Source organism: Nematostella vectensis, chromosome 6, assembly GCF_932526225.1.
Source record: "Nematostella vectensis chromosome 6, jaNemVect1.1, whole genome shotgun sequence".
Classification (NCBI taxonomy): domain Eukaryota; kingdom Metazoa; phylum Cnidaria; class Anthozoa; order Actiniaria; family Edwardsiidae; genus Nematostella; species Nematostella vectensis.
This window is the reverse complement of record NC_064039.1, coordinates 6,526,878-6,552,345: the sequence shown is the minus strand read 5'-3', so window position 1 is coordinate 6,552,345 and position 25,468 is coordinate 6,526,878. Positions and strand designations below refer to the sequence as shown.

General features: G+C 41.5%; 3 protein-coding genes across 8 annotated transcripts in view; 1 reads left to right on the top strand and 2 right to left on the bottom strand.

Annotated features, from left to right (window-relative positions):
• Positions 1-138: 138 nt before the first annotated feature.
• On the bottom strand, positions 139-3,574 carry LOC125568001. The gene is made up of 6 exons (XM_048729220.1): positions 3,457-3,574; positions 3,078-3,211; positions 2,118-2,216; positions 1,474-1,638; positions 907-1,023; positions 139-765 (listed from the first exon to the last, which is right to left on the bottom strand). Exons 1-6 carry the CDS (start codon positions 3,476-3,478, stop codon positions 637-639), a joined length of 666 nt encoding a protein of 221 aa, XP_048585177.1. The 5' UTR covers positions 3,479-3,574; the 3' UTR covers positions 139-636.
• A 747-nt stretch (positions 3,575-4,321) lies between these two features.
• On the top strand, positions 4,322-25,408 carry LOC5521592 (DNA-directed primase/polymerase protein). Of its 5 annotated transcripts, none has more exons than XR_007311951.1 (19): positions 4,322-4,473; positions 8,446-8,535; positions 9,643-9,721; positions 10,701-10,789; positions 10,899-10,945; positions 11,046-11,137; positions 14,399-14,472; positions 14,551-14,624; positions 14,983-15,129; positions 15,736-15,804; positions 15,881-15,975; positions 16,298-16,380; positions 16,778-16,881; positions 17,363-17,485; positions 17,788-17,866; positions 18,290-18,372; positions 18,884-18,930; positions 19,184-19,454; positions 25,209-25,408. XR_007311951.1 is itself a non-coding variant. In XM_048729124.1 (19 exons), the coding sequence occupies exons 2-19, from the start codon at positions 7,313-7,315 to the stop codon at positions 19,385-19,387; spliced, it is 1,638 nt and encodes a 545-aa protein (XP_048585081.1). In that variant the 5' UTR covers positions 4,323-4,478; positions 5,473-7,312; the 3' UTR covers positions 19,388-19,631. The 5 variants fall into 5 exon arrangements, 4 of the variants coding, with proteins under 4 accessions (XP_048585080.1, XP_048585081.1, XP_048585082.1 ...); XM_048729124.1 differs by lacking the exon at positions 25,209-25,408 and adding an exon at positions 5,473-7,371 and having other exon boundaries at positions 4,323-4,478; positions 19,184-19,631; XM_048729125.1 differs by lacking the exons at positions 4,322-4,473; positions 25,209-25,408 and adding exons at positions 4,635-4,816; positions 5,473-7,371 and having other exon boundaries at positions 19,184-19,631.
• Positions 19,477-25,468, bottom strand: part of LOC5521590 (myoferlin) — a 40,318-nt gene continuing 34,326 nt past the window's right edge. Inside the window, exons 54-57 of one of the 2 annotated variants that reach the window (XR_007311949.1) lie at positions 25,173-25,333; positions 24,653-24,762; positions 20,026-20,304; positions 19,477-19,863 (exon numbers count right to left, since the gene is read on the bottom strand). Coding sequence is in view for 1 of the 2 variants with exons in the window: in XM_048729119.1 (XP_048585076.1) it covers positions 20,124-20,304; positions 24,653-24,762; positions 25,173-25,333 (452 nt within the window). In the remaining variant the exon portion in view is untranslated. Of the gene's footprint in view, positions 20,305-24,652; positions 24,763-25,172; positions 25,334-25,468 lie in introns of both variants that reach the window. The other variant, XM_048729119.1, reaches the window with a different exon arrangement.

Genomic DNA, 25,468 nt, shown 5'->3' with positions numbered 1-25,468 from the left:
CCTAAAACCTTAACAGTAAGAAAACCTTTTTTCCATATCACTCTCTTCGATACAGGGCCGTAGCTTGCGGGAGGCCTCCCCCCCCCCCCCAAGCAGATATAGACTTTCAGAGACTGCCTTCCCCCCCCCCCCCCCCCCCCCAGCCTCAAAAATCTTTTGTATCTACTGCTATACTTGAAAAGCATGCGCAAATGCATTTGCATTGTGTAACGTTAAAAAAATGAGACATTCTTCCCTTAAACCTTCCAAATCCCTTCGGAAACGTTTGAGTCGTTAGGGGCATGATTTTGGGAGCGCATGCGCATTGTATGTCTGCAGGGCCGTAGCCGGGGGTGGGGCACGTGCACCCCCACCCAATATTTACAAAAATTTGAAGGAAATGACCAGTAGGGACGTGCCTGTGACCCCCATTGTTTTTTTAAGTTTCTGTATCGTGCCCCCCTCCCCCCACAATAATCCGAGGTCAGCTACAGCTATGGTCTAACGGAAGCCTATTCTGCCTGAAAAGACTTTGGAGTAGATCGAGAGGTTCTTCTACTATGCTAAGAAGTGCAGCGCATCTGACGTGAGTCTCGATGTTCTAGGAAGTATTATGTTTTAGGAAGCCGCGCACGTCTGGATTGGAGTTTTGATCTGTCAGGATACATTAGGCGCAGCATGTGCTGAAGGGACGCAGTAATTCTGCATCCTATTGGCGGCTTCAGTCACAAGGTCCAGTAACTCGAGATTAACGAGGTATTTGACGGCTATCCCCCTTTGCGATCCCTAGAAAATAACGCCCACAATCAAGCACGTATACTTATAGTTAGGATGGGTTCGATTTACGAAAAAAAAACATGATCATTAAACCCTTTAAATGCCCATTAAATGCCTATATAAATGCTTTAAATCTTTTTTTTTACTTACCTGCAAATTCGCTGGTCCAATATCAAGGTTTGCGGCGTCATTCTTAGCTAAATTCTTGAGCTTAGAAATACTGATTGGCTTGTGAGGTGGAGATGGCCTGACAGGCTTGTAGGTTTTCTACAAGGAAAGCATATATTCAAATAAACAAATAATTTATTGAGCAGTACTATACCGAGCTTTTCCAGTCTCTTAACAACCAAGCCCGAGCTTGCTTTCGGATAACTTTCTCGAGGTATCTAATAAACATCAGTTGACAATAGAACAAGTAGAGTTACAATACATTTCTTGCTACACAACGAAAAAGAAGGGGAAACCCGTAGCATTGTACTTACATAAAACAGATCGCGTTTAACAAAAATTCGGGCCCCTGACTTGGGGTTTCGAAATCCGAGACTCCGAGACCTTGGTTAAAATGCGAGGGTCCGAGGCCCCTAAAATTTTGGAAAAATCACACTTCGAGACTTTGCGAAATTTTTGCGAGACTTTCGAAATTTCGAGGTACCCATCGCTACCTCTCACTTTACGGATCCGCCACTACCGTGGTGGGTAAAATTGAGCATTACTTACATACAAAGCGATGAGAGTGTCGACAATGTTCTGGACGTCGTCTAGACGTCTTGTGAGGGTAGAGTCACCGCATGGGAATTCTGTTTCGTCCGAGCGTCGAACAGTTTCCAAAGGTTTTCTCAAGGTTTCTAACCACACTAAACAGCTCCCAAGACGCTTTAACTCCTATCGAAAAGATTGTAATCCGTTTCACTGATCATCTATTATGGTCATGACATCATGTTCATCATCTACCATCTCAATAACTATTATATAAACATCACAATTACAGTAGCGGATTTCGGGGTGACGGATGCCATATACAAGATTTCCTCTTGTGTGCAAGCCCACACACCCAACCCTAATGTTTTTAATGATGCTAGGAAAAAATTAAAGATAGAGTTGGAGTCCCTGGGAGGGCATAGGATAATAAAATTTCCTTCTTGGGGATGGGTGCCCCCAAATACCCTGATTTGTGTGCGTTTTGTTGATGAAACTACTTTCGAGGGTATTTCATGGGAGCCAAAAATTGATGTTATCGACTATTTGTTTTCCCACTACCACTAGGTCAAACTCCCTCTCAGCAAAGGATCCACTCCATTGAATTATGATATTTGTGCGCCACATTTTTATCCTTGCAGACATTCATTAATCACCATCCTCACCTCAGTTTGCGCGCTTGGAGGCTGATGATGTAACATCTTCTTCAGGTTGTTCCACAGAGGCCCCCCACGATGCGAGCTCCGGAAGCCGTGAGCATCTTTCTTTGTTTAGCAAAAACGGAACAAATGAGTATTTTATCAGGTGTTTTAGATCGGCTGATTTGGCACGCAAGGAACTGACCATTTGGGCTTGAGGGTTAGTTGGGTAATATTGCGTGATTTGTGAGAGAAGATATCACCGATCTCCAGAGCGTCCAGAGCGTAGAACGCGAAATACGTCACACGAGCTATGACATCACATGACATGATGAATGTAGTGTTTGTTCCTGACGTCACACGAGCTATGACATCACATGGAATGATCAATATAATGTAAGCTCCTTACGTCACACGAGCAATGCGCTTTACTTTGTTGTATTGTGTGACATAAAGTTGCGGATTTCAAGGTGCAAGGCAATTGAAAACGACTTGTCCATATCACAATACGCTGTTTTTCGTTAGCCCATTGAGCATGTCCGTTGTTTTTCGAAGAGCTTAAAACAGCTTCATAGCTTTCTTATACTGTGCAATTGCAAATCGATCGAAGGATCAAACCTCTTTTCGAAAAGCGTGAATTAATACACCTATTTCAAATAAAGTTGGCCTTGTCGACTGTTGAGAGAATCTATGTTCGTAACCCGCATTGGCTAACGTGTTATAAATGACTAAATCGGGGTATCCAAAAGCCATGTACATGCTTTAGGCACAAATGATCACTAAATGCTACAATTTTTCCAAGCCGTGCATGTTTTTTAGTTACGCTTATTTGCTCATTTATTGATACCCATAAAGCACTGCGGGTTACGACACATGGATTCTCGGAGTGCAACCTTATTTGAAATAAGGAGTGTTAATATTTTTGATATGGATGATCAAAAAGCTGACATAAAAAAGAAGACTTGGATAGGATACAGCAGTACTTACATAACAAGCAAACGCAGACACGGTGGTCCTCTGTAGGTTGCGTAAACGATTGCCGATGAATCGGTCAAGTTTTCTATCACGCGCCGGAACACCTGTTACCACAGTAACCACCAAATAGGCGATCATCCAAACACCTGAAAATGTGTTCAGTTAGTAAAAAAGCAGTAAGAAAAAATTATGACTTTCCCACAAAAAAAGAAGAAACAGCAAAAGAAGAATACGACACAGTATTTACAACTTAATGCGATAAAAGAACTTTAAACAAGTAAAAGAAAACGCACAAACAACAAACAGATACAATATTGAAATAATTACAATTATTGCAGCACTTATCATGTATATGCTGAGCTTTTTAGGGAATCCAAAACTACAAACCCACCAATAAGTTTGTTCAAGTTCATCTTTCTTCTTTTCGTTCTTTTTCTGGAGTTCGCTTCTACACTGTTAGTTTTCGTAGCTTTATTCGTGTGCTAGTTTTATTCGTATTCTCATTCCTTTATATACTATATCAGCGGAACAAAAACTAGAAGAATAAATGACGTAAACGTCCATAATACTAAATTTGCCACTTATTTTTGCCCTGAGTTAATCATTTACTAAATCGGTATTGAGTCGGTATGTACTCGGGGATTATTAAGTTCCGGTCCAGTCGGGTTTTCGGGTAAAATATATCTCTTGTAGCCGATGTTTAAGAATATGGCAATAACAATCTAATTTGAATCTTGTTTTAGTTAGCAATACTCATTTTCGAAAGTATGGTGTGTTAGCATGCCTGAGTGGGTGCCTAAGAGAAAGCGGAGCATTGAACCCTGCTATAACCTTTCGTTACAAGATAGGGTCCACCAAAAACTGTTAATCGACTCTTCCAAAGTTTCGTTTTTAATAAGACTTCTTCAGGGCAGATTAAAAAAGGGGAATCGATACAAGATTATTTATATCAGTAGTGGCACAAAATAAAAAGTTACAACCATATGAAAAAAAAAATGTGCGCTATATCGAACAAAATTTTACACATCCCTTCGTGGGTTTTTACTAGTAGGGAGATTATTGTTTTTATTATGTCGTTAGGGGGAGAAGAGAGGTGAAATCATTTCAATTCTTAACGTAAAAGCTGGTAATGTTTTTTTCAATATTATGTGTATTATGATCTACTCTAGCAAATTCATTAGTATTCCACGTCGCGCACCACTGGTTTATTTACTGTTTATGGCATTTCCCAGAATTTCATTTGCTTCATTGATCTTGCTCGATCCATGGTGCGAAAACTAATCATTTGGGTTAAATCCGATAAAGAGCGAACAAAAAAGGAAAAGTCCCTTTTGATTGTGTCATTATCATCGCTCCGTTACAGCGTAATTGGGAAGACGCCGAGAATGACATCCTTAGCTGATGACACGTAAGGTGCAAATCAATGTTAGTTAAAACCATTTGAACTGGGGTAATATAGGGGCTATCGCGATCCATACTCAAAGCTTGTACTTTTGGTGCACATCGATAGCTATATATTTTTAATATCTAGTATAACTTATTGAAATGTTTGCCTTGGTGTCATGTATTGATGTTTTTTTTATATATTATTATTAAGGGGGGAGGTGTTAGAATCCTCTTGCCAGAGCGAGTAGACGTCCATGATTGGAGTTCTGGGGATATTAACACAGGATATGACTTCAAACATCAGTGTTTTTGTCGCACGTGGATTAGTTCAGGCCAACTAAGCAGCAAAAATAGTTTGTGATCAGGTAATTTTAAGTACTTTTACCTCCGTGTTAAAGTTTTCTATTACTTCCTTTTCAAAGTACCAATTTTGTCTCTGTGATTTGATTTTGGGAACAACGGACATCCCAAGCTTCAAGAATAGTTTGTGGATAACCGAGAGTTAACAGTTTGACTGGCATTTGACTGAGCGATACAAGACTTTCCGGATACAGGATAGATCTTTTTCTTTCTATCTTTTTAATGGGATTTGATGTCGTATCACAAAAGTTATGGTATAGCAAGCGATTTGCACATGGACATTCCAACAGTTGTTTTATTTTTCTAACCAAGTGGGTCAAACAAGGCTATCAATGGCCAAATAGATTCAACTTCTCTTACTCGGATCTTTAGAAAGCAAGATCTTGTTTTTTTCAGAATTAGTCGGATTGACCATTCCCATCCCTTACCAAACTTTATTTTGTTGCTAACGAGGGTGACGAGGCTAGCTTGAATTTGCTCTCTTAGTATTGAATTTATCCATTATTATTTGCACACAAAAAATAAACCAATAGAAGGTATATTGCATTAGGGCATTAATGATTAATATTGGTGAGCATTGAGACAAGTTACAACATTGGAAACGATATTTTTCAACTAGATATTGACACTTTACTATACAATCACTCATTTTGATTTGCAGGGCATGTGCACAAGTGGTGTGATTAGATGGTGCCTCTACCCTGGGGTTGGTTTTTCCTCCCTTTAGAAAAGTGCAATGTAACAGCTATTAGGATACTGGATACTGTTTTCCTTTAATAGTTTGTCCTTATTCAAAGTACAATGAAAACAATGGGAGATAGAGCTATATGAGAAATAAACACTTTAGTTCAAACTTGAAGTCAGAAGAATTCGGAGCGTAGAGTCGACTGCAAGGGCCACATAGGACGTGGAAAAATCTAACAGTTTAAAACACAGAATTATGCTTTTTTTATGCCAGGCTTTAATCATCTTTTGCCAAATAAGCTATTTCCTACAGTACTGATAATGATATGATATGGAGTAACATATAGGATCCAACACTCCAATCTCAAGAAGTTCGAACCTTCCATACCTCAACGTGAAGTCTCCGCCGCAAAAAGCTGAATTAAATATTTGGTACTTGCCTAGATCGATGAATTTTCTTCTCTTCATTTTCCACGACAAACTCTTCTCTATCTGGACGACACTTCTCCTTTGTATTGCAATGCTCTTGATCAACTTCTCTTATTATTGCTATTTTACATTTTATTAATGGTGTACTTAAGTGTTCGGACACGTAGTGTCGGAATCGGCAGGACTGGCAGCTATTAGGAATTTAAGATATATGTGATTTTTTGCTATACGAATGTAATAACTCTTCAACTCTCTTATAGTTTTAGAGTCAATTAGCAATTCAGCAGAGTGCAGTGCATTCGCCCGTGAACCAAACTCCGAGTTTGATGACCGCAAGATCTTCGACAAGATACCTATTCACATCAGTTTGTTTCAATTATTATAATATTTTCTGAGATTCACTAGTTCTTTTTTTACTATATCTCAGTTGCTTTTTCTGAGTATGGCCATCTTACTAATCATCACGACAGTCATCAGCAGCAGCCTTCCACACTATCTACTCGAGGTAATCATCACCATCATCAACTCAACGTGGTCATCACGATTTTCAACTCAACGTCATCATCGCAATCATCAACTTAACTTCATCATCACCATCATCAACTCGAAGTCATTATTAACATTCTCAACTCAACATCATCATCGCAAATACATCATCGCCATCATCAAATCAACTTCATCATCGCCATCATTAACTCAACTTTATCATCGCCACCATTTACTCAACTTCATCATCGCCATCATAAACTCAATGTCAGCATTCCAATTATCAGCTCAGCGTCATCACATCACCATTTTCTAATCGACAGCATTACTATCATCTACTCAATATCATCATATCATCATCGCAAATAACCAAGACACCGTAAGCTACATAATCTTGTTCACAAAAAGTCTTATATTTCTGATGCCAGTCAAAATTGTTGGTCAGAAAGAAACAATGGTTATGTTTTTTATGATCTGTTTTAAAAGTATAGTTTAATAGTCCTCTTTTTGGGAAAGAATAAACATATAAAAAGGGGGGAAAAATCCGAAACATACACTCGTCAAAATTGTTGGTCAGAAAGAAACAATGGTTATGTTTTTTTATGATCTGTTTTAAAAGTATAGTTTAATAGTCCTCTTTTTGGGAAAGAATGAACATATAAAAAGGGGGGAAAAAATCCGAAACATACACTCGTCAAGCGATGTGCTTTGGGTTTCCTGTGGAAATGGGTTACCTGTGGAAGTGAGAGACAAAGGAAACCCAACTCATGATTCATTTCGCGCGCAACAGTTTATTCGGAGGTTCAGTTGTTCTGCTGACTTGTAAAACTAATTATTGCACTTTCTAGCTTAGTCAAGGGTGAATTTTCCCCATATTTCTTTCGTTATGACATATTTATGTAATGGAGACTTCTAAAACCTTCAAAACATCCTCATTCTACAACGCTTCGAAGGCGAGACGGTGAGTAAAGTGTAAGATTTCCTTTCCATCTCTAAGTCCCAATGCTACTTGGAATAAGTAAGTATAATTTCCCTGCTCATTTTTCAGTTATCAGTTTTTCATCATTCTCAATCATCCTGCTTAACGACAATATTTACTTCGAAGAATGCTTCAGATTTTAATCTAAAGTGAACAAAAGCACAATTAATCAACATCAACATAACAAAGTCCTCTTTCTATCGAAATAACATGATGTAAAGCGAAAAACATGGGTGATTCAGCTCGGTTGAAGCACAGAGGGGGCGTTGGGGGGTCTTATTACCGCAATACCGCACACAATTTCCAAAAATACTGCAATGCCACATAAAAAAAGAGAGGAAATATCGCATACCGCACAGAAGGACAAGGTTTTGAAGAGCGTGTGCGACACCCCAACATTTCTAGGTTTCCCGCTAGATCATCCCTTACCAAGGGCAAATCCCACACACTGCAGGACTAAATTTTTGGTTCTTTTACCACAATATTGTACAAAGAAACCCAATGTCCCCCCTGCAGAGTAAAAAGTGTCAGAAAATTGACTGACCCTTGTGAGTTGCAGCTGAGGCAGACTAGTTGGGGGGATGAAGGCGGGAAAAAGGGGTGAGGGAGGGAGGGAGTGTACTCCCCCTTAAATGTTATGTTTTATTGACATGAGACCTTTCACTTAATTAAACAGGAAGTTTGATTTGTATTGTATTCCCTAAAGATAGCAGATTTTCTAAGGGATAAACCTAGGGCAAATTTTATACCTTAAGGTATAGGGGGAGTCCCACTCCCCTTCCCAAAGAGGAAAGGGTAAAGCCTGAAAAGTGGATTTCACAAATACTCTGGAGAGTGGTCTAATTTCCAACTTGTAGTTTGACCACTTAATTGACATCCCGCTTTGTCTCTCTTATTTTATGTAAAGTAACAACATCCACGGTAAACAATCAATCCTTTCCTCTTGAAACCACCCCTGATTACTGTGCAATACTTCAATTTTTGGCTTCATGGACACTAGGGCACTGTTTTGTTTTCTTAAAAAAATGTATTATGTATAAACTCTTTTGTACATAGCGAGGGTACATGGGTCAAAAAGCTTGCCAAATGTGAAGAACAAGCAAAGAAGTTCAAGAAGCACCCTATCAGGACCCAGAGAAAGCTAAGGTGATACTACAGATACTTTTCAGCCGGGTAACTTGTGGCTTTTTGTTGAATTGGGGATTAATGCCGAGAAGTAGAAGATATATCAATAAACTAGGAATATCTGTTGATAGTGAATGCTCGGAGCTAAATTTGGAGATACAATAGAGGTGTTCCCATCAATCCGTGAAATAGTTAGTGGTATAGTAGGTGTCGACACAAAATAAAATTCCGAATGATCTCTTGTTTGCTTTTTTTCTTGCTCTGTAGAGTTAGTACACACCAACTATTAGTTAGTGTTTCACGGATTAATAGGAACAGTAAAGGCAATATGTTTTTCCCCTTCAAAGGGAAAAGCATTAAGGGGCCATGAACAAAAGCCCAATAACAATGAACAGATTTGAGTATAATACAAGATACAATAACATTGTAATTAACAATTCGACACAACTGGAAGTTTCAAGTGAAAAGCCAGAATTTGAGGCCTTCAAGTCATCTGAGTCTACTTCTATCGAAGGAGAGAACGGGAACCCTCCAGATTTCCAGGGTGTTTTATCACTCGAAAATTGTTTGTAATAGATAGAAATGAGTCATAATCAGAAATGTCCCGCATTCCAACCTGAGGTGCTTAGCTGCATTCCAACAGCAACATTCCATCAAACCCCAAAATCCGTCCCCAATATATACATTTCAAGCATGTACGATACTAATTACCGCTGCACAAAAAACAATTGCCGGAAATGAGTCATCCCCGGAAATATGACATCCGACAAACCCCAAAACCCCCAAAATCAATCCCCGATGCAAAAAAACTCGAAATAAACACCCCCCTCTGCTTAATTAGAGTTGCTTATAGAGTTGCAAATGTTGTGGTTTGAAATGCTTCTTGGTTTGAAATTGTTAAAACCAGTTTGAAAAAAATTCAAACCATGCCACATTTGTTGTGGTTTGAAATGCTTCTTGGTTTGAATTTTTTTCAAACTGGTTTTAACAATTTCAAACCACAACACAAATATGACACAAAGGTGGCAGCAAAATGTTGTTTAATTTCTTGTGGAAATTGCTGCCAACTCTATTCCATTGTCTCCATTATGTAATGCCGGTAAAATTGTGTTTGTTTTTTTCAATTAGGGTAGATGATCCCCTTCCGGTGTTTAAGGTTTTTCCAAGACAACAGCTGGCTTTTGACTTCGTTAAGAGCTGTAGTGAGGTGTGTATTATAGCTGTAGTGAGGTGTGTTATATAGCTGTAGTGAGGTGTGTATTATAGCTGTAGTGAGGTGTGTTATATAGCTGTAGTGAGGTGTGTATTATAGTTGTAGTGAGGTGTGTATTATAGCCGTAGTGAGGTGTATATTATAGCTGTAGTGAGGTGTGTATTATTATAGCTGTAGTGAGGTTTGTATTATAGAGAGGGCATGCTGTTGTTTATGGTCCTACATTACCAGGCTACACAAAGAACCCATTTCCATCAGATAATGCAAGCAAGTAACTGAGATTTTTCTACAAATGAATATTGTTAATAAGATATTCAACTTATGGATTGTTATTTTCAAGTTTTTTTAGAAATAAGCCATTGTATTTCCAGTTATAAACAATTAATATTTAGTGGTTAATTGACATTTTTAAGTACTTTGACTTCATTTTTATAAATTCAGTTTATTTTTTTTTAAATCAAGAGAAAGTTCATTCATTATACCGAGGGGGGGGGGGGGGTGAGGATACTGTGGGGGAGGGGTTGAAAAATATCCAAGGTCTAAAGGTGGGGGGCATCGAATGTGTATGGATTTTAAAAAGGGGGGTCACTGATTTCTTTGGGTGTTGTCAATTCTATAAAATTTGACGAAGTGTCAAATCAGACTTTTTGGTTCAACGTGTCTCAGTTTGGGGGCATAAAGTGCTTATGTTCCAAATTTAAAATTATTTACAAAGCATTCTAATGCTATAAGTACTCATTTTTCGCCATTAATGTACTCGCTCATATCTGAATTGCTGTCTATCCTCTCTCTCTTTCTTTTTTTACTCATGCTTCAATTGATGATAAAATTCCTTCCTCTCTTAAAGACTATCCTTATAACTATGAATAGCTTGTGCTCACATTTTTTTACTGCAAGTTAATAAGATTTTAAGTTATTGCTGTCTTGCTTTTCTACAAATCTCATACTGTGGAAGTGTTCCTTTTTTTAATAGGATGTTCATGTTTTTGCTGAGGAACTGGGAGATGATGGCAAAAGGCAGTATATTGTCAGCACGTTAGATGAGTTTTGGAACACTTACAGGTCAGTAACAAAAACAGGATTTCAATCTTTTGTCCTAATATGTGCTATCAATGAAATGAAAACCAAATAGCAAGTCTTGCAAAAATCTTATAGTAATATTTTATTCCAGATCAATTCAAGCAGAAGACAGACATTACTATGAGGTTATTGAAGAAGGTAATGTGCATACACTTTCCAAACCAGCAGTTTAGAACAATGTGATATCCATATAAGTAATTTTCTGAGCCAAGTTGTCACTTTTTCATGCTACACACAGGTGCAGCTTGTAGACTGTATTTTGATCTGGAATTCAAGCGGGAATTTAATCAAGATCTTAATGGCCCAGAAATGGTAGAGATTTTCATTGAGGTACTGCAAACTACCAGGCACCAGTCTGGCATGCTTTTTCATGTGTACTTTTCCTATAATCCAGTTTGATGAATTTATGCTACAATATTTTGTATTATCCTTTTTTTTTTCATGTTTATTTTCTAGTTTGTCCATTTTCATTTTCTTGTTTGCCCTTTTTAGGATCTGGATTTGCCAGTGCCCCCCTCCCCCTACAAATAATATGAAGGCCCCCCTCTCCCCTTCTCCCGCCAATAAAAGAATTGTGAATATAATTTGCTATGCAGCCAAGAATGATAAGCAGTACATAGGGGTATGGTTTACTGTAGTAATGTAATATCTTAATGATTACGTCATATTAATCACATGATCACAAATATTGTAATTAGCATATAGCACATGTATGATTAGGAAAGAGTTGAATCACACAGAGATCTACAATAAACACGTACCGTCTTCACTCATGGCTTTCTGATAGTAGAACCACGATAAGGTCACAACATTTGGCGACGAGGAATAGGAATTATCAGCAAAGCAGAAGAGTAGAAGAATGACAAATGACACGGCAGATACAAGTTCGGGCGCAAGTAGCGCGGCGACCAACCCGAACAACATCACCGTAGTAAACCGACAACTCTGTATCAAACCCTTCCACATCAACACCGACACCAATGACACGGCAGATACAAGTTCGGGCGCAAGTAGCGCGGCGACCAACCCGAACAACATCACCGTAGTAAACCGACAACTCTGTATCAAACCCTTCCACATCAACACCGACACCAATGACACAGCAATCCAATGGGATAAGTGGAAGAAGGACATCGAAAGACAGTTTCGCTTCTTTGGAATAACAGAACCAGAAACAAAGAAAGACGGTCTGATAATCTACGGCGGCCCGCAGATCGCCGACCTTGAAGACTCACTCCCTGAGCTAACTGAACAAGCCGGAAAATGGATAAGAACTTTCTCCTAAGGAAGAACAAAGACTACGCCAGATTCCAGTTCGGAAACCTTATCCAAGCCGACAAAGAGAGCATGAGAAGACCTAAAGAGAGCGATAACTACGGCACCAGTCCTGATTCCCTACAAGCCTGAACGGCAAACGCTGATTATCTGCGACGGGGGCCCAACTGGACTAGGAGGCGGTTTATTTCAGAAGACTGACGAAGGATACCAACCTGTACACTTCGTGAGCAGAACGCTGACAGACACAGAGAAACGCTACTCACAAATCGAGAGAGAGGCACTTGCAGCAGAATTTACTACCACAAGACTTAACATGTACCTCCTAGGATCACCACACTTCCAACTGGCGACAGATCACAAGACATTACTACCGCTGTTGAACAATCCAAGAGCGAAGTTACCGCCACGTATAGAGAGGATCGTGATGAAAATGCAAAACCTCGATTTCACAGCAATTCACATCGCAGGGAAAACAAATATGACGGATTATCTATCAAGACATGCGATTCCAGACGAAAAGCAATTTAACAGCGAGCACTACATCAAAGCAATAATAGAGACCAACCACGCAGTTGTCATGGAAACCATACAGACAGCAACAAGAAAAGACCGAGTACTGCAGAAGTTACAGACAGCACTTCACACGGGACAATGGGACAAAAACGACCCTGACCTAGCACCGTACTATGATCTACGAGCAGAGATCTACACAAGCGACGACGTAGTGTTAAGACTGGACAAGATAATTCCACCTGAATCGCTGAGGGACAAGATAATCACAATCTCCCACAAGCAAGGACACTTAGGCATCACAAAGACAAAGGAGCTACTAAGGCGGAAATACTGGTTCCCAAGAATGAACAAGCGTATTGAGGACATCGTTAGCTCTTGCTTCAGCTGCCAGGTATCAACAAACACACGTCACACCGAGCCAGCTAAAATGACAAGCTTACCAGAAAGACCATGGGAAACGGTGGAGGCAGACTTTTGTGGACCATTTCCAAACAACGAATATGTACTAGTGGTCACAGACCAGTATTCACGATACCCGGAAGTAGAGTTTATCACATCAACAGCACTTAAACCAACCCGGAAGAAACTTAAGAAGATGTTTGCTACACACGGTATACCAAAAGTCGTACAAACCGACAACGGACCACCGTTTAACTCCACAGAATTCACAAAGTTTGCAGCTGAAGAAGGATTCAGACATAAGAAAATCACACCAAGACACTTGAAGGCTCAAGGCCAAGTTGAAGGCTTTAACAAGCTTATAAACAAGATAGCGACTATTGCTAACCAAGAACACATAAATGTACATGAAGCAACATACGACATGCTATCAGCCTACAGAGACACACCACACCCAGCTACAAAGAAGACACCCTATGAATTGATGATATACAGAGAAGTTGGAACACTTTCCAACAGACAGACCGACACAGGATAGTGAAATACGACGCAACGACAGCAAGTACAAAGAACAAACAAAAGTGTACCACGACAAAAGACAGAGCAACAAAACACAAGCTCGCAGTAGGACAAGCCATTCTGATCAAGCGGGACAAGAAAACAAAAGCCCAAACACCATATGAACCGCAAATCTATATCATTACTGAAATCAAAGGATCAACAGTCAAGGAAAGAAGAATCGGAGATAGAAAGATTATATGTCGAGATGCATCAAGAGTTAAACAACTGAAGTCTGCGACACAGAACATACAGGAAGAAAGAGAGGAAGAAGGTAGAGATATCAAAAAGATACCACCATGCTTCAAGGAGCAAATACACCAGCCAGAAGTGACTACACAGCCAAGACGATCAGGAAGGAAACACATTTCTATATTTGACCGGAGACTGCGAGATTATTCGAAGTAATACCATTATGAACTAAATGGAAAAACAGTGAACACTCAAAAAGAGACACATTATTGTTGCAGTTATGTATTGATTTAAAATATTTCCAGATTATGATTGTACATAGAAATGATTCTTTATAATTATATATACATATAAGTATCTGAAAAGGGAGGAATGTAGTAATCTAATATCTTAATGATTACGTCATATTAATCACATGATCACAAATATTGTAATTAGCATATAGCACATGTATGATTAGGAAAGAGTTGAATCACACAGAGATCTACAATAAACACGTACCGTCTTCACTCATGGCTTTCTGATAGTAGAACCACGATAAGGTCACAACATTTACTAGTAATGCAGGATTGTGTCTATGACCCAAAATCTACATTTTTCATGAAATCAATTTCTTAGCTTGTGATAACCCTTAATAATGTTTTGTTCCAGTATGTGTGTTCAAATTTAAAAGAGTCATTTGGTATTGACTGTCGTCGCAAGCACATACTTGACTTGGACTCAAGGTCAGTTTAATTCTAACTAATACTTCATGCCTTTCAAAGTACATACTATACTTCAAATCGTTATTTTTTTTATTTCAGTACTGACACTAAGTTTTCCCGCCATCTCATTTTTCACATGCCAGGAGCAGTGTTCAAGGACAACATTCATGCTGGTAATAATTTGCCTCGTTCCCTGACTTCTATTGGCTGAGCGGCTTGTCTGTTAAATATGTTACTTGATTCGCCGCTTGCCATTGTTCCTGGTGAATTCACAGGCTTACCAACCTCTCAGCCAGTCTCCAGTCAATCCCAGTAACTAGCTCGAATATTTTCAGGATTGATTACCTCCTGTAATTGTCCTATAATTGTCTTATATTCTAGAATAAAGGTCACAATAAACTCTCATTGCTTTGTGGAGTGTATTTATTCAGAATAAGCGGTATTTCTAACGTTTGAGCAGTTGCTGAAAGTGTGGAATGGAAATAAAAATATGTGGATGCCTTTGACAGTATCTTCTTCCATCTATTTTAGGTAACTTTGTTCATCAGATATGCTCTGAATTGCATGAAACGTTTAGGTTCATATTATCACCAAACACAGATGAATCGGACCTCCCATCCAAGACACCTAGACTAGATGACAAATCTTCACCAAGTCAAAACATTGTACAACCTTCAGGTTTGTGGTAATTTTAAATAGGGGCACTAGAACATGAGAATGAAATACAGTGTTATCAAAACAAGATTTTCTTCTCACAAACAGCAGTAAGAAAGTATTTTACCTGATATGGGTAGGCTCCAGTGAAGGCCTTGTTCCGAGACAAAAAGTAGCTTCCAGTGAAGGCCTTGTTCCGAGACAAAAAGTAGGTTCCAGTGAAGGCTTGTTCCGAGACAAAAAGTATTTTCAATCCATCTCAATCCCCTCGGTGTGATATAAGCATTGCACAAAACTATTTATTTGACAATTAATAAAATTAGATGGTTATTTTGGTCATCCAACATATTTTTAACTGGTTTTAGCTTTTCTAAAACGTCCCTGTTGAAGTTAGGATTTCGGCATTTTCGGCATGTATCTGTAGTCCGTGCCCCCCCACCCCTCCCTCCCCCAATCGCCCCTCGTTCAAACTCAGAAATTTTGCATACTACCTAGCCTGACACCACCCCTCTGTAAATCCTGGCTTAGTGCATTGGTTCTTATTTACTGGGTTATCATTATTCCAAATGCAGTTTGATGTTTGGGTATTTGTTATTCCTATATTTTATAATTATATTTTGTTCTTCTTAGTTGATAAAAGGTTTGTGAAGCTTTTTGTTAAAAACGATCAAGGCGAGGAGTCTATTTTCTGCGACCAAGGTTAGATCAAGGTTGATTAATCTATTTTCTACGTTCTTTCTTTTCTACTTTGGATCATTTCTACTTCATTTATTAGGCGTGTATACTCGGAACAGAAATTTTCGTCTCTTTAAATCTTCCAAATATGGGAAAAAGGCTACGCTTGGGATTGCTAAAGAAAACACATTCAAGGTAAAGAAAAAGAAAAGTTAGTTATGTCCTTCAGGAGTTTCCTTAGGCCCCGGCGGCCTGCGAAAGGCTATTTTCCACCGAGCGCTGGCTACTTTTTTTTTTTTTTTTTAAAGTCTTGAACTAAGAAGATAAAATGACTTCCTCCCCCTACTTATCAATCTCCACCGCCTACTCTGAAAGTTAATGAAAGCCCTGTCCTTTTTCTTCATTCTTTGATGCCACATGCTCAATTTCCTCATTCCAGTGCATATAGTTCGGGTGTGCTACACAATACACTCGTAAATAAAAGCGACAAAACCGATGTACTTTATTCTATTGGCAGGTGAAATTTCGGAATCGTCGTGGCAGCTTCTGCAAGGAACTGGACTATTTGCTTTTCCTGGACTCCTTGGTGTCAAACGTAAGGTAAGAAGTCGGAAGTCGTAACATCAGCAACACTCCAGGCAATACCTTAACACATAATGAAATACAGGGAGACATTTCTTGTCCAAACAATTCTGCAGGTTATTTTCCTCGAAAATGAATAAATGAAGTTAGCGATTTGCTGATTTACGTTACTTGTTTAGTTTTTTTTTAACTTGAAGCCAAAAATCAAGAGTAAATAGTACCAATATAGATACCTTTTTTGTCCTTTGTTTCATTATTGCTGTGTTGGGGGAGCTAGGGAACAGGCAACATTGTTTCCTTGTCGTCCTTACTTGTCCTTAGTGGAATGTCGACTCTTCTCCCCCTCTTTCTACCCGCTAGCTACGGCTTGGCAAATTGGTGTGTCAACCTTTCTGAGATTCTTTCCTTATTCTAGTTTACAAGAAAATGGGCGAGACGTGAAGGTTATCACCTGTGATATCAGCGATTCTCGGAGAAAGAGAAAATCTGCTATTGGCCGGTCCTCACAGTGCTCTCAAAGTAAGCGCGGCCAAGATTAAATTAATCGGTTTGATTGAGTTACTTTGCATTTAGCGCGGTTTTAAATATCCTGCGGTTTTAAATATCCAATTCTCGCCCCAATTTACAATCGCAAAATTGCGTTATGGCTTCCTTCATTCAAAATTCTTGACGTGTTTCTATTGGCCAGCTCTGAATAATTCCAGTAACACCACCTCTCCACAAAGCGCTGACCAATAGAAAGAAACACAAATTGCAATTCCTTTATTTTGAATGAAGGAAGCCAGAAAGCGGTTTTTGCTATTGTTTTAGCAGTTGGAATTTGTTGCCGTAAGTTTGCAGAATATTAAAAATCTAGGTAAAATTATGATAGAAATAGGAAGCCTTTCGTTTCTTGCCAAATTCTATTACCAGCATTCTCATGCTACCAAAGATAATGCTTACAGTTTGGCAAGAAGTGAAAACTTGTGAAAGCTTATGATAATATCGAGGTCGTTTTCAGGCGAAGATGCTATGACAGGCTATGAACTCTCACCATACCCGAGCATTGACGAGTTTGTCCGAACAGTTATCGATCGTGACGGCGTGCAGGGACACATTAGGAAATGGGTGTATTTTCCACAGGGTAAGAGACATGAACATTTTCTCCAAGAACATAACAATTTTTTTCTGACGCAGCAGCGGATTTAGGGGGAGGGTTCCGGGGGATTAACCCACCTCCCCCCCTTTGGGCTACCAGAAAGCCATATGTTACAAAAAAAATTACCCCCTATCCCCTTTGTCACTGAGCCAAACCCCCCCTTTAGCGAAAAGCTAGATCCGCCTCTGTGAGGCATATTTTAAAGGTAGGATTTCATACATATGTACGCAATAATTTATATTTAGAAATTAAGCTTATTTTTAAGGTAATAATCCATACCCCTACAGGCAAACTACTGATGTTCGATATCGGCGGAAATAAATGGTGTGAAAATATCGGGCGGCAGCACAAAAGTAACCACATAATGTAAGCGTCTTATTGACAATATTATTGTGGTGGTTATTAATAGTAGTGGGTTAATAGCGATAGTGGTGATGGTGATGATGATGATGATAAAGTGTGGCTGCTGTTAGAAGATGACGATGATAATGGGGCCCGCTGTTGCTGGCTTGGCAATCATGATTACATGCTGGTGATGATAACTGATGACGATAATGGTAATGATGGTGCTGCTGGTGATGATAACTGATGACGATAATGATAATGATGGTGCTGCTGGTGATGAGGAAAAGCGATAAAGATAGTAATAATATAGATTTTGATGATGACATGAAGATGATAGTGATAATTTAAACAACAGCGGAAGATGATTACCATCAAGTTTGTGTCGCTATTGCTCAGTATTATAAAATGATACCATGTACAACGTAATCTTATCTGCTGTTGTAGGATCGTAGCTGACCTGCGACATGGAGTGTATTACCAGAAATGTTACGACCCAGACTGTAAAAGAATCGATTACCGATCTCAAGGTATAAGTCATGTCGCGACTAGCCGGGTCAGTACGCAGCTCTTACAAGCTGCAATTTGATTGGCCAAATAAACAATATCCGCACCTCGACACAAAGAACGAGAAGAATAGAGACAAAAGAACTCCTCTGTAGAATTAAGATAATAGGAGACAAAGCAGCTGCGTACTTACTCGACTAGCCTCCTCCGCAGGCAACGCCCTTTGCCCAGAATTCGGCAATCCTGTGGCGAGGCGACTAGCGCAGCGCGAGGAGCTGGGGTCGAGTGACAAGGTCACGTCCCCTCCCTACTTAGCAAGGGAATCTGTCAGCCCGACTCATAAAGAACAAAAAGTGTAAAAACAATTTTTAGCCAGCATTCTGCTTATTGGATGAAAACAATAATTAAACTGTTATTGAAGTAAACGATAACTGAACTATATGTTTTTGGGTTGTCTTTGTGACTAACTTGCCCTTAGTTGTAAACGGAGTTCTTGAGAATTTTCAAAACACTTGATAACGCTTTTTGTTGCAGAGCGTGCAATTCCCGAGGAGTTGTGTCCATTTCAGCGAGACATTACGGTAAGAGAGCATGATAATACACGATACTTATACCTATTACTCCATCGATAACTTAGCAACCTCCAAGTTAAGCTTATTAACTTTCTTAGAGGTTGAAATGAGAACTATATCCCAATTTCCCCGCGCGCCCCCTCCTATATAATCCGCCCCCCTCCTTAAATCTCCTTCCCCTCCTATAATCACCGACCCCCCCTCCCCCCCCCCCTCTTCCTCCCTCTTCTTGTTATATACCTATTCATTATTGCTAATTTAGGACCTCGAAAAATCGATCGAGAAGGAGCTGGACGAAGACGATAGCGATCTATGCGAGATAGCTGACCTCACCGAGAGAGAAGCTCGTCATTCGGAACACGCGCATGAGCAAGAGAAACAGACACTTGACCCGACACTATTTGAGGACGAGGAAGACTGGGAACCATGGAAAGATCTACCAGCATGCAGTGCGACGAGTGAGTGATTCAACCTGACATTAAAAGACGAGAAAGACTGGGAATCATGGAATGATTTACCACCATGCAATCGGAGTGAGTGAGTTAAAATGCGTTGTACTGCTAGTATCTTTTTATTCCGTTCCATTATATATAAAGATAGCATATAAATAGAAACTGTTTGCATTTGCGGGAACATTATTACATCATTTATATTTCTAAAAGTCAAAGATAATTATAATTTAAACTGTAAATAAAAACTTTTAATATTTCTATCGTGTACCTGAAAATATCTCGATTAAATATGCTTTAAAATGCATGCCCCAGTAACATGCGAACCTCGTACAAGCGTCACACATTATTATAATCTAAGCTCTTGGAATTTAGGTAGTTGGCATATTCTCGACCTTGTAGGTAGGCATTATCTTAGCCTTTACAATAAACTTGACAGTGTAGCTAGGCCTGATCTACTAGGCTCTCAGCAACTTCTAGTCCAGACCTGGGACTCTCTTTGCGTACGACATTCTGGCTCGTGTGAAAGACGAAGATCGCGGATTGGTACATGTTCGCGTTTGCGCATGCAATAAATACTGGACCTTCACGCGAGCGAGAAAGTCGAGCGCAAAGAGAGTCCCAGGTCTGGACTAAGCATCTACTTGACCGTGGAGACAGACCTAATATAAGCTCCTAGCATTTTCTTGTCTGTGTATAGCCAGGCCTGATATAAGCTCCCAAGATCTTCTTGACCGTGTAGCGTGGCCTGATCTAAGCTCCCAGGATCTTCTTGACCGTGTAGCCAGGCGTCGAGTAGATCAGTAAAACCAGGAAGATGATGATCAAAAGGACGACAAGGATCGTCAGGATGGTCCACTTATAGTTCCTCCAGATGACGTAACGTAGAGTCTTGAGAGGCGACGCAAACCACAGGAAGGAGGTCGAGGGGCGTCTGAGCATAGAGATCGTAATGAGTCGTAGAGATCGTAGTTAGTCCTAGAGATCATTGTAGATCGCAAGGAGTCGTAGAGATCGTAAGTAGTCGTAGAGATCGTTAAATATAGCAGCTAGTTCGAGATTGTAAGTAGTCTTAGATATGGTAGGATCGTAGAGCCCCGTATACATTGAAAGTAGTCGTAGATTAATATAGAGATCTTAACTAGTCAAACAGATCGTAATTAGTCGTAGAAATCATAGTGAGTCGAGAGATCGTAAGTAATCGTAGAAGTTGTAAGTAGGCGTAGGGATCATTATAGAGATCGCAATTTGTCTTAGAGATCGTAGTTAGTTGTACAGATCGTAGTGAGTCTTAGAGATTATTATAGAGATCGCATTTGGTCGTAGAGGTTGTAGTGAGTCGTAGCGATCATAAGTAGTCGCATAGATTGTAAGTAGTCGTAGAGATCGTTAAATATAGCAGCTAGTTCGAGATTGTAAGTAGTCTTAGATATGGTATGGTCGTAGAGATCGTAATTATTCATATAGATTATAGTGAGTCGTATAGAGCATAAGTAGTCGTAGCCGTAAAGATCGTAAGGAGTCGTAGAGATCATAGTGAGTCGTAATGATCGTAAGTAGTTGTAGAGATTGTAAGTAGTGATTGGTGGGTGATCACAACAATCGTGTGTGGTTTTTAGTTCAGGTTATGCAGCCCCTGTCCCGCACGTACTTTCTGTAGCTCATCCAGTGTGACATGCACGCTATGCACGCCTTATTTGAAGCATTTTCCCGTCATGTCATCCAGCCCCCGTCCCGCGCGTACTTACTGTGGCTCATCCAGCCCCCGTCCCGCGCATACTTACTGTGGCTTATCCAGTCCCCGTCCCGTGCGTACTTACTGTGGCTCATCCAGTCCCCGTCCCGTGCGTACTTACTGTGGCTCATCCAGTCCCCGTCCCGCGCGTACTTACTGTGGCTCATCCAGCCCCCGTCCCGCGCGTACTTACTGTGGCTCATCCAGCCCCCGTCCCGCGCATACTTACTGTGGCTTATCCAGTGTGGGGTTTTTGTTCGGGTCATCCCGTCCCATCCGGCTCATACTTACCGTGGCCCATACAGTGTGGGGGTTTTGTTCGGGACATCTCGTCCCATCCGGCTCATACTTACTGTGGCTCATACAGTGTGGGTTTTTTTGTTCGGGACATCTCGTCCCATCCGGCTCATACTTACTGTGGCTCATACAGTGTGGGGTTTTTGTTCGGGTCATCCCGTCCCATCCAGCTCATACTTACTGTGGCTCATACTTACTGTGGCTCATACTTACTGTGGCTCATCCAGTGTGGGTTTTTTGTTCTAGACATCTCGTCCTATCCGGCTCATACTTACTGTGGCTCATCCAGTGTGGGGTTTTTGTTCTAGACATCTCGTCCCATCCGGCTCATACTTACTGTGGCTCATCCAGTGTGGGGGTTTTGTTCTAGACATCACGTCCCATCCGGCTCATACTTACTGTGGCTCATCCAGTGTGGGGGTTTTGTTCGGGACATCTCGTCCCATCCGGCTCATACTTACTGTGGCTCATCCAGTGTGGGGTTTTTGTTCTAGACATCTCTTCCCATCCGGCTCATACTTACTGTGGCTCATCCAGTGTGGGGGTTTTGTTCGGGACATCTCGTCCCATCCGGCTCATACTTACTGTGGCTCATACAGTGTGGGTTTTTTGTTCTAGACATCTCGTCCCATCCGGCTCATACTTACTGTGGCTCATACAGTGTGGGTTTTTTGTTCTAGACATCTCGTCCCATCCGGCTCATACTTACTGTGGCTCATCCAGTGTGGGGTTTTTGTTCTAGACATCACGTCCCATCCGGCTCATACTTACTGTGGCTCATCCAGTGTGGGGTTTTTGTTCGGGTCATCCCGTCCCATCCGGCTCATACTTACTGTGGCCCATACAGTGTGGGGTTTTTGTTCGGGACATCTCGTCCCATCCGGCTCATACTTACTGTGGCTCATCCAGTGTGGGTTTTTTGTTCTAGACATCACGTCCCATCCGGCTCATACTTACTGTGGCTCATCCAGTGTGGGGTTTTTGTTCGGGACATCTCGTCCCATCCGGCTCATACTTACTGTGGTCCATACAGTGTGGGGTTTTTGTTCGGGACATCTCGTCCCATCCGGCTCATACTTACTGTGGCTCATCCATTGTGGGGTTTTTGTTCTAGACATCTCGTCCCATCCGGCTCATACTTACTGTGGCCCATCCAGTGTGGGGTTTTTGTTCGGGACATCTCGTCCCACCCGGCTCATACTTACTGTGGCTCATCCAGTGTGGGGTTTTTGTTCGGGACATCTCGTCCCATCCGGCTCATACTTACTGTGGTCCATACAGTGTGGGGTTTTTGTTCGGGACATCTCGTCCCATCCGGCTCATACTTACTGTGGCTCATCCATTGTGGGGTTTTTGTTCTAGACATCACGTCCCATCCGGCTCATACTTACTGTGGTCCATACAGTGTGGGGTTTTTGTTCGGGACATCTCGTCCCATCCGGCTCATACTTACTGTGGCCCATCCAGTGTGGGGTTTTTGTTCGGGACATCTCGTCCCATCCGGCTCATACTTACTGTGGCTCATCCATTGTGGGGTTTTTGTTCTAGACATCTCGTCCCATCCGGCTCATACTTACTGTGGTCCATACAGTGTGGGGTTTTTGTTCGGGACATCTCGTCCCATCCGGCTCATACTTACTGTGGCTCATCCATTGTGGGGTTTTTGTTCTAGACATCACGTCCCATCCGGCTCATACTTACTGTGGTCCATACAGTGTGGGGTTTTTGTTCGGGACATCTCGTGCCATCCGGCTCATACTTACTGTGGCCTATCCAGTGTGGGGTTTTTGTTCGGGACATCTCGTCCCATCCGGCTCATACTTACTGTGGCTCATCCATTGTGGGGTTTTTGTTCTAGACATCTCGTCCCATCCGGCTCATACTTACTGTGGCCCATACAGTGTGGGGTTTTTGTTCGGGACATCTCGTCCCATCCGGCTCATACTTACTGTGGCTCATACAGTGTTGGTTTTTTTGTCCGGGACATCTCTTCCCATCCGGCTCATACTTACCGTGGCTCATCCAGTGTGGGGTTTTTGTTCGGGTCATCCCGTCCCATCCGGCTCATACTTACTGTGGCTCATCCAGTGTGGGGGTTTTGTTCGGGACATCTCGTCCCATCCGGCTCATACTTACTGTGGCTCATCCAGTGTGGGGTTTTTGTTCGGGTCATCCCGTCCCATCCGGCTCATACTTACTGTGGCTCATCCAGTGTGGGGGTTTTGTTCGGGTCATCCCGTCCCATCCGGCTCATACTTACTGTGGCTCATCCAGTGTGGGGTTTTTGTTCGGGACATCTCGTCCCATCCGGCTCATACTTACTGTGGCTCATCCAGTGTGGGTTTTTGTTCGGGTCATCCCGTCCCATCCGGCTCATACTTACTGTGGCTCATCCAGTGTGAGGTTTTTGTTCGGGACATCTCGTCCCATCCGGCTCATACTTACTGTGGCTCATCCAGTGTGGGGTTTTTGTTCGGGACATCTCGTCCCATCCGGCTCATACTTACTGTGGCTCATCCAGTGTGGGTTTTTGTTCGGGCCATCCCGTCCCATCCGGCTCATACTTACTGTGGCTCATCCAGTGTGGGGTTTTTGTTCGGGTCATCTCGTCCCATCCGGCTCATACTTACTGTGGCTCATCCAGTGTGGGGTTTTTGTTCGGGTCATCCCGTCCCATCCGGCTCATACTTACTGTGGCTCATCAAGTGTGGGGTTTTTGTTCTAGACATCCCGTCCCATCCGGCTCATACTTACTGTGGCTCATCCAGTGTGGGGTTTTTGTTCGGGTCATCTCGTCCCATCCGGCTCATACTTACTGTGGCTCATCCAGTGTGGGGTTTTTGTTCGGGTCATCCCGTCCCATCCGGCTCATACTTACTGTGGCTCATCAAGTGTGGGGTTTTTGTTCTAGACATCTCGTCCCATCCGGCTCATATTTACTGTGGCTCATCCAGTGTGGGGGTTTTGTTCTAGACATCTCGTCCCATCCGGCTCATACTTACTGTGGCTCATACAGTGTGGGGGTTTTGTTCTAGACATCTCGTCCCATCCGGCTCATACTTACTGTGGCTCATCCAGTGTGGGGTTTTTGTTCGGGACATCTCGTCCCATCCGGCTCATACTTACTGTGGCTCATCCAGTGTGGGGTTTTTGTTCTAGACATCTCGTCACATCCGGCTCATACTTACTGTGGCTCATCCAGTGTGGGGTTTTTGTTCTAGACATCTCGTCTCATCCGGCTCATACTTACTGTGGCTCATCCAGTGTGGGGTTTCTGTTCGGGTCATCCCGTCCTTGTCCCGCGGGCCTAAGCTCGGCTTCCTCCTCATTCAGTATTTCAATTGTCATCTCGACTTTTCCCTGTCGAAAAAAAAATTTGATGAGCTAGAGTCAATTAACGGAGGTGCAGTCACGCAGATAATCATGCCACAGCCAGCGAGTAATGGGTACATGAGTAATGGGTACATGAGTAATGGGTACATGAGTAATGGGTACATGAGTAATGGGTACATGAGTAATGGGTAATTTCCTAATAATACTTTAATATTATCTGTGCTTTTCGACGCTCCTGCGCATTTACTTTTAATTTGAGGGGCGGGTTACGCCACCGATATCATTCCCCTTTCTTCCCTAGTCTCGTAGTGATACTTACTAAGTTAAATGCGCTATATCGGGCGAAAAAATAAGGTTTGCGGTCAGAACATAGCTGTATAAATTTGGAATGTAGTGGCTACCAGAAGAAAGTGTTAAACGAGGAGATTATAACTCACCGCCAGTTTCTCTTTGTTATCTTGTATGGAATACAGAGGCCACCATCCGTATGCACTCCTCTGCTGGAACAAATCAATGCTCCCTGGTTCACCTCCCATGCGGCACTTGGACGGGGTCTTGGCGGGTTGTGGCATCTTGGTCAGTTCGAACTCGCCACTACCTGAACAAGGAACAGAACGCGCCCTGGGTCAAACTACACGTGCCCCCTAGGTCAAATAAATACAAAAAGCACAAATTGTCGTGTCAGTGAACCAGAAGAATAAATACAATACACCAAAAACTGGTATTCGAAACT

Bases quoted from the DNA above. Each gene is read 5' to 3' on its own strand.
- LOC125568001 (XM_048729220.1), bottom strand. From the start codon at position 3,478: ATGAACTTGAACAAACTTATTG. The intron at 3,212-3,456 runs GTGGGTTTGTAG...ACACATTTTCAG, and splicing joins GAACTTGAACAAACTTATTG to GTGTTTGGATGATCGCCTAT. The intron at 2,217-3,077 runs GTAAGTACTGCT...TGCTAAACAAAG, and splicing joins TGTCTGCGTTTGCTTGTTAT to AAAGATGCTCACGGCTTCCG.
- LOC5521592 (XM_048729123.1), top strand. From the start codon at position 4,331: ATGGTGCGAAAACTAATCATTTGGGTTAAATCCGATAAAGAGCGAACA. The intron at 15,805-15,880 runs GTTAGATCAAGG...TTCATTTATTAG, and splicing joins GTCTATTTTCTGCGACCAAG to GCGTGTATACTCGGAACAGA. The intron at 17,486-17,787 runs GTAAGAGACATG...ATACCCCTACAG, and splicing joins ATGGGTGTATTTTCCACAGG to GCAAACTACTGATGTTCGAT.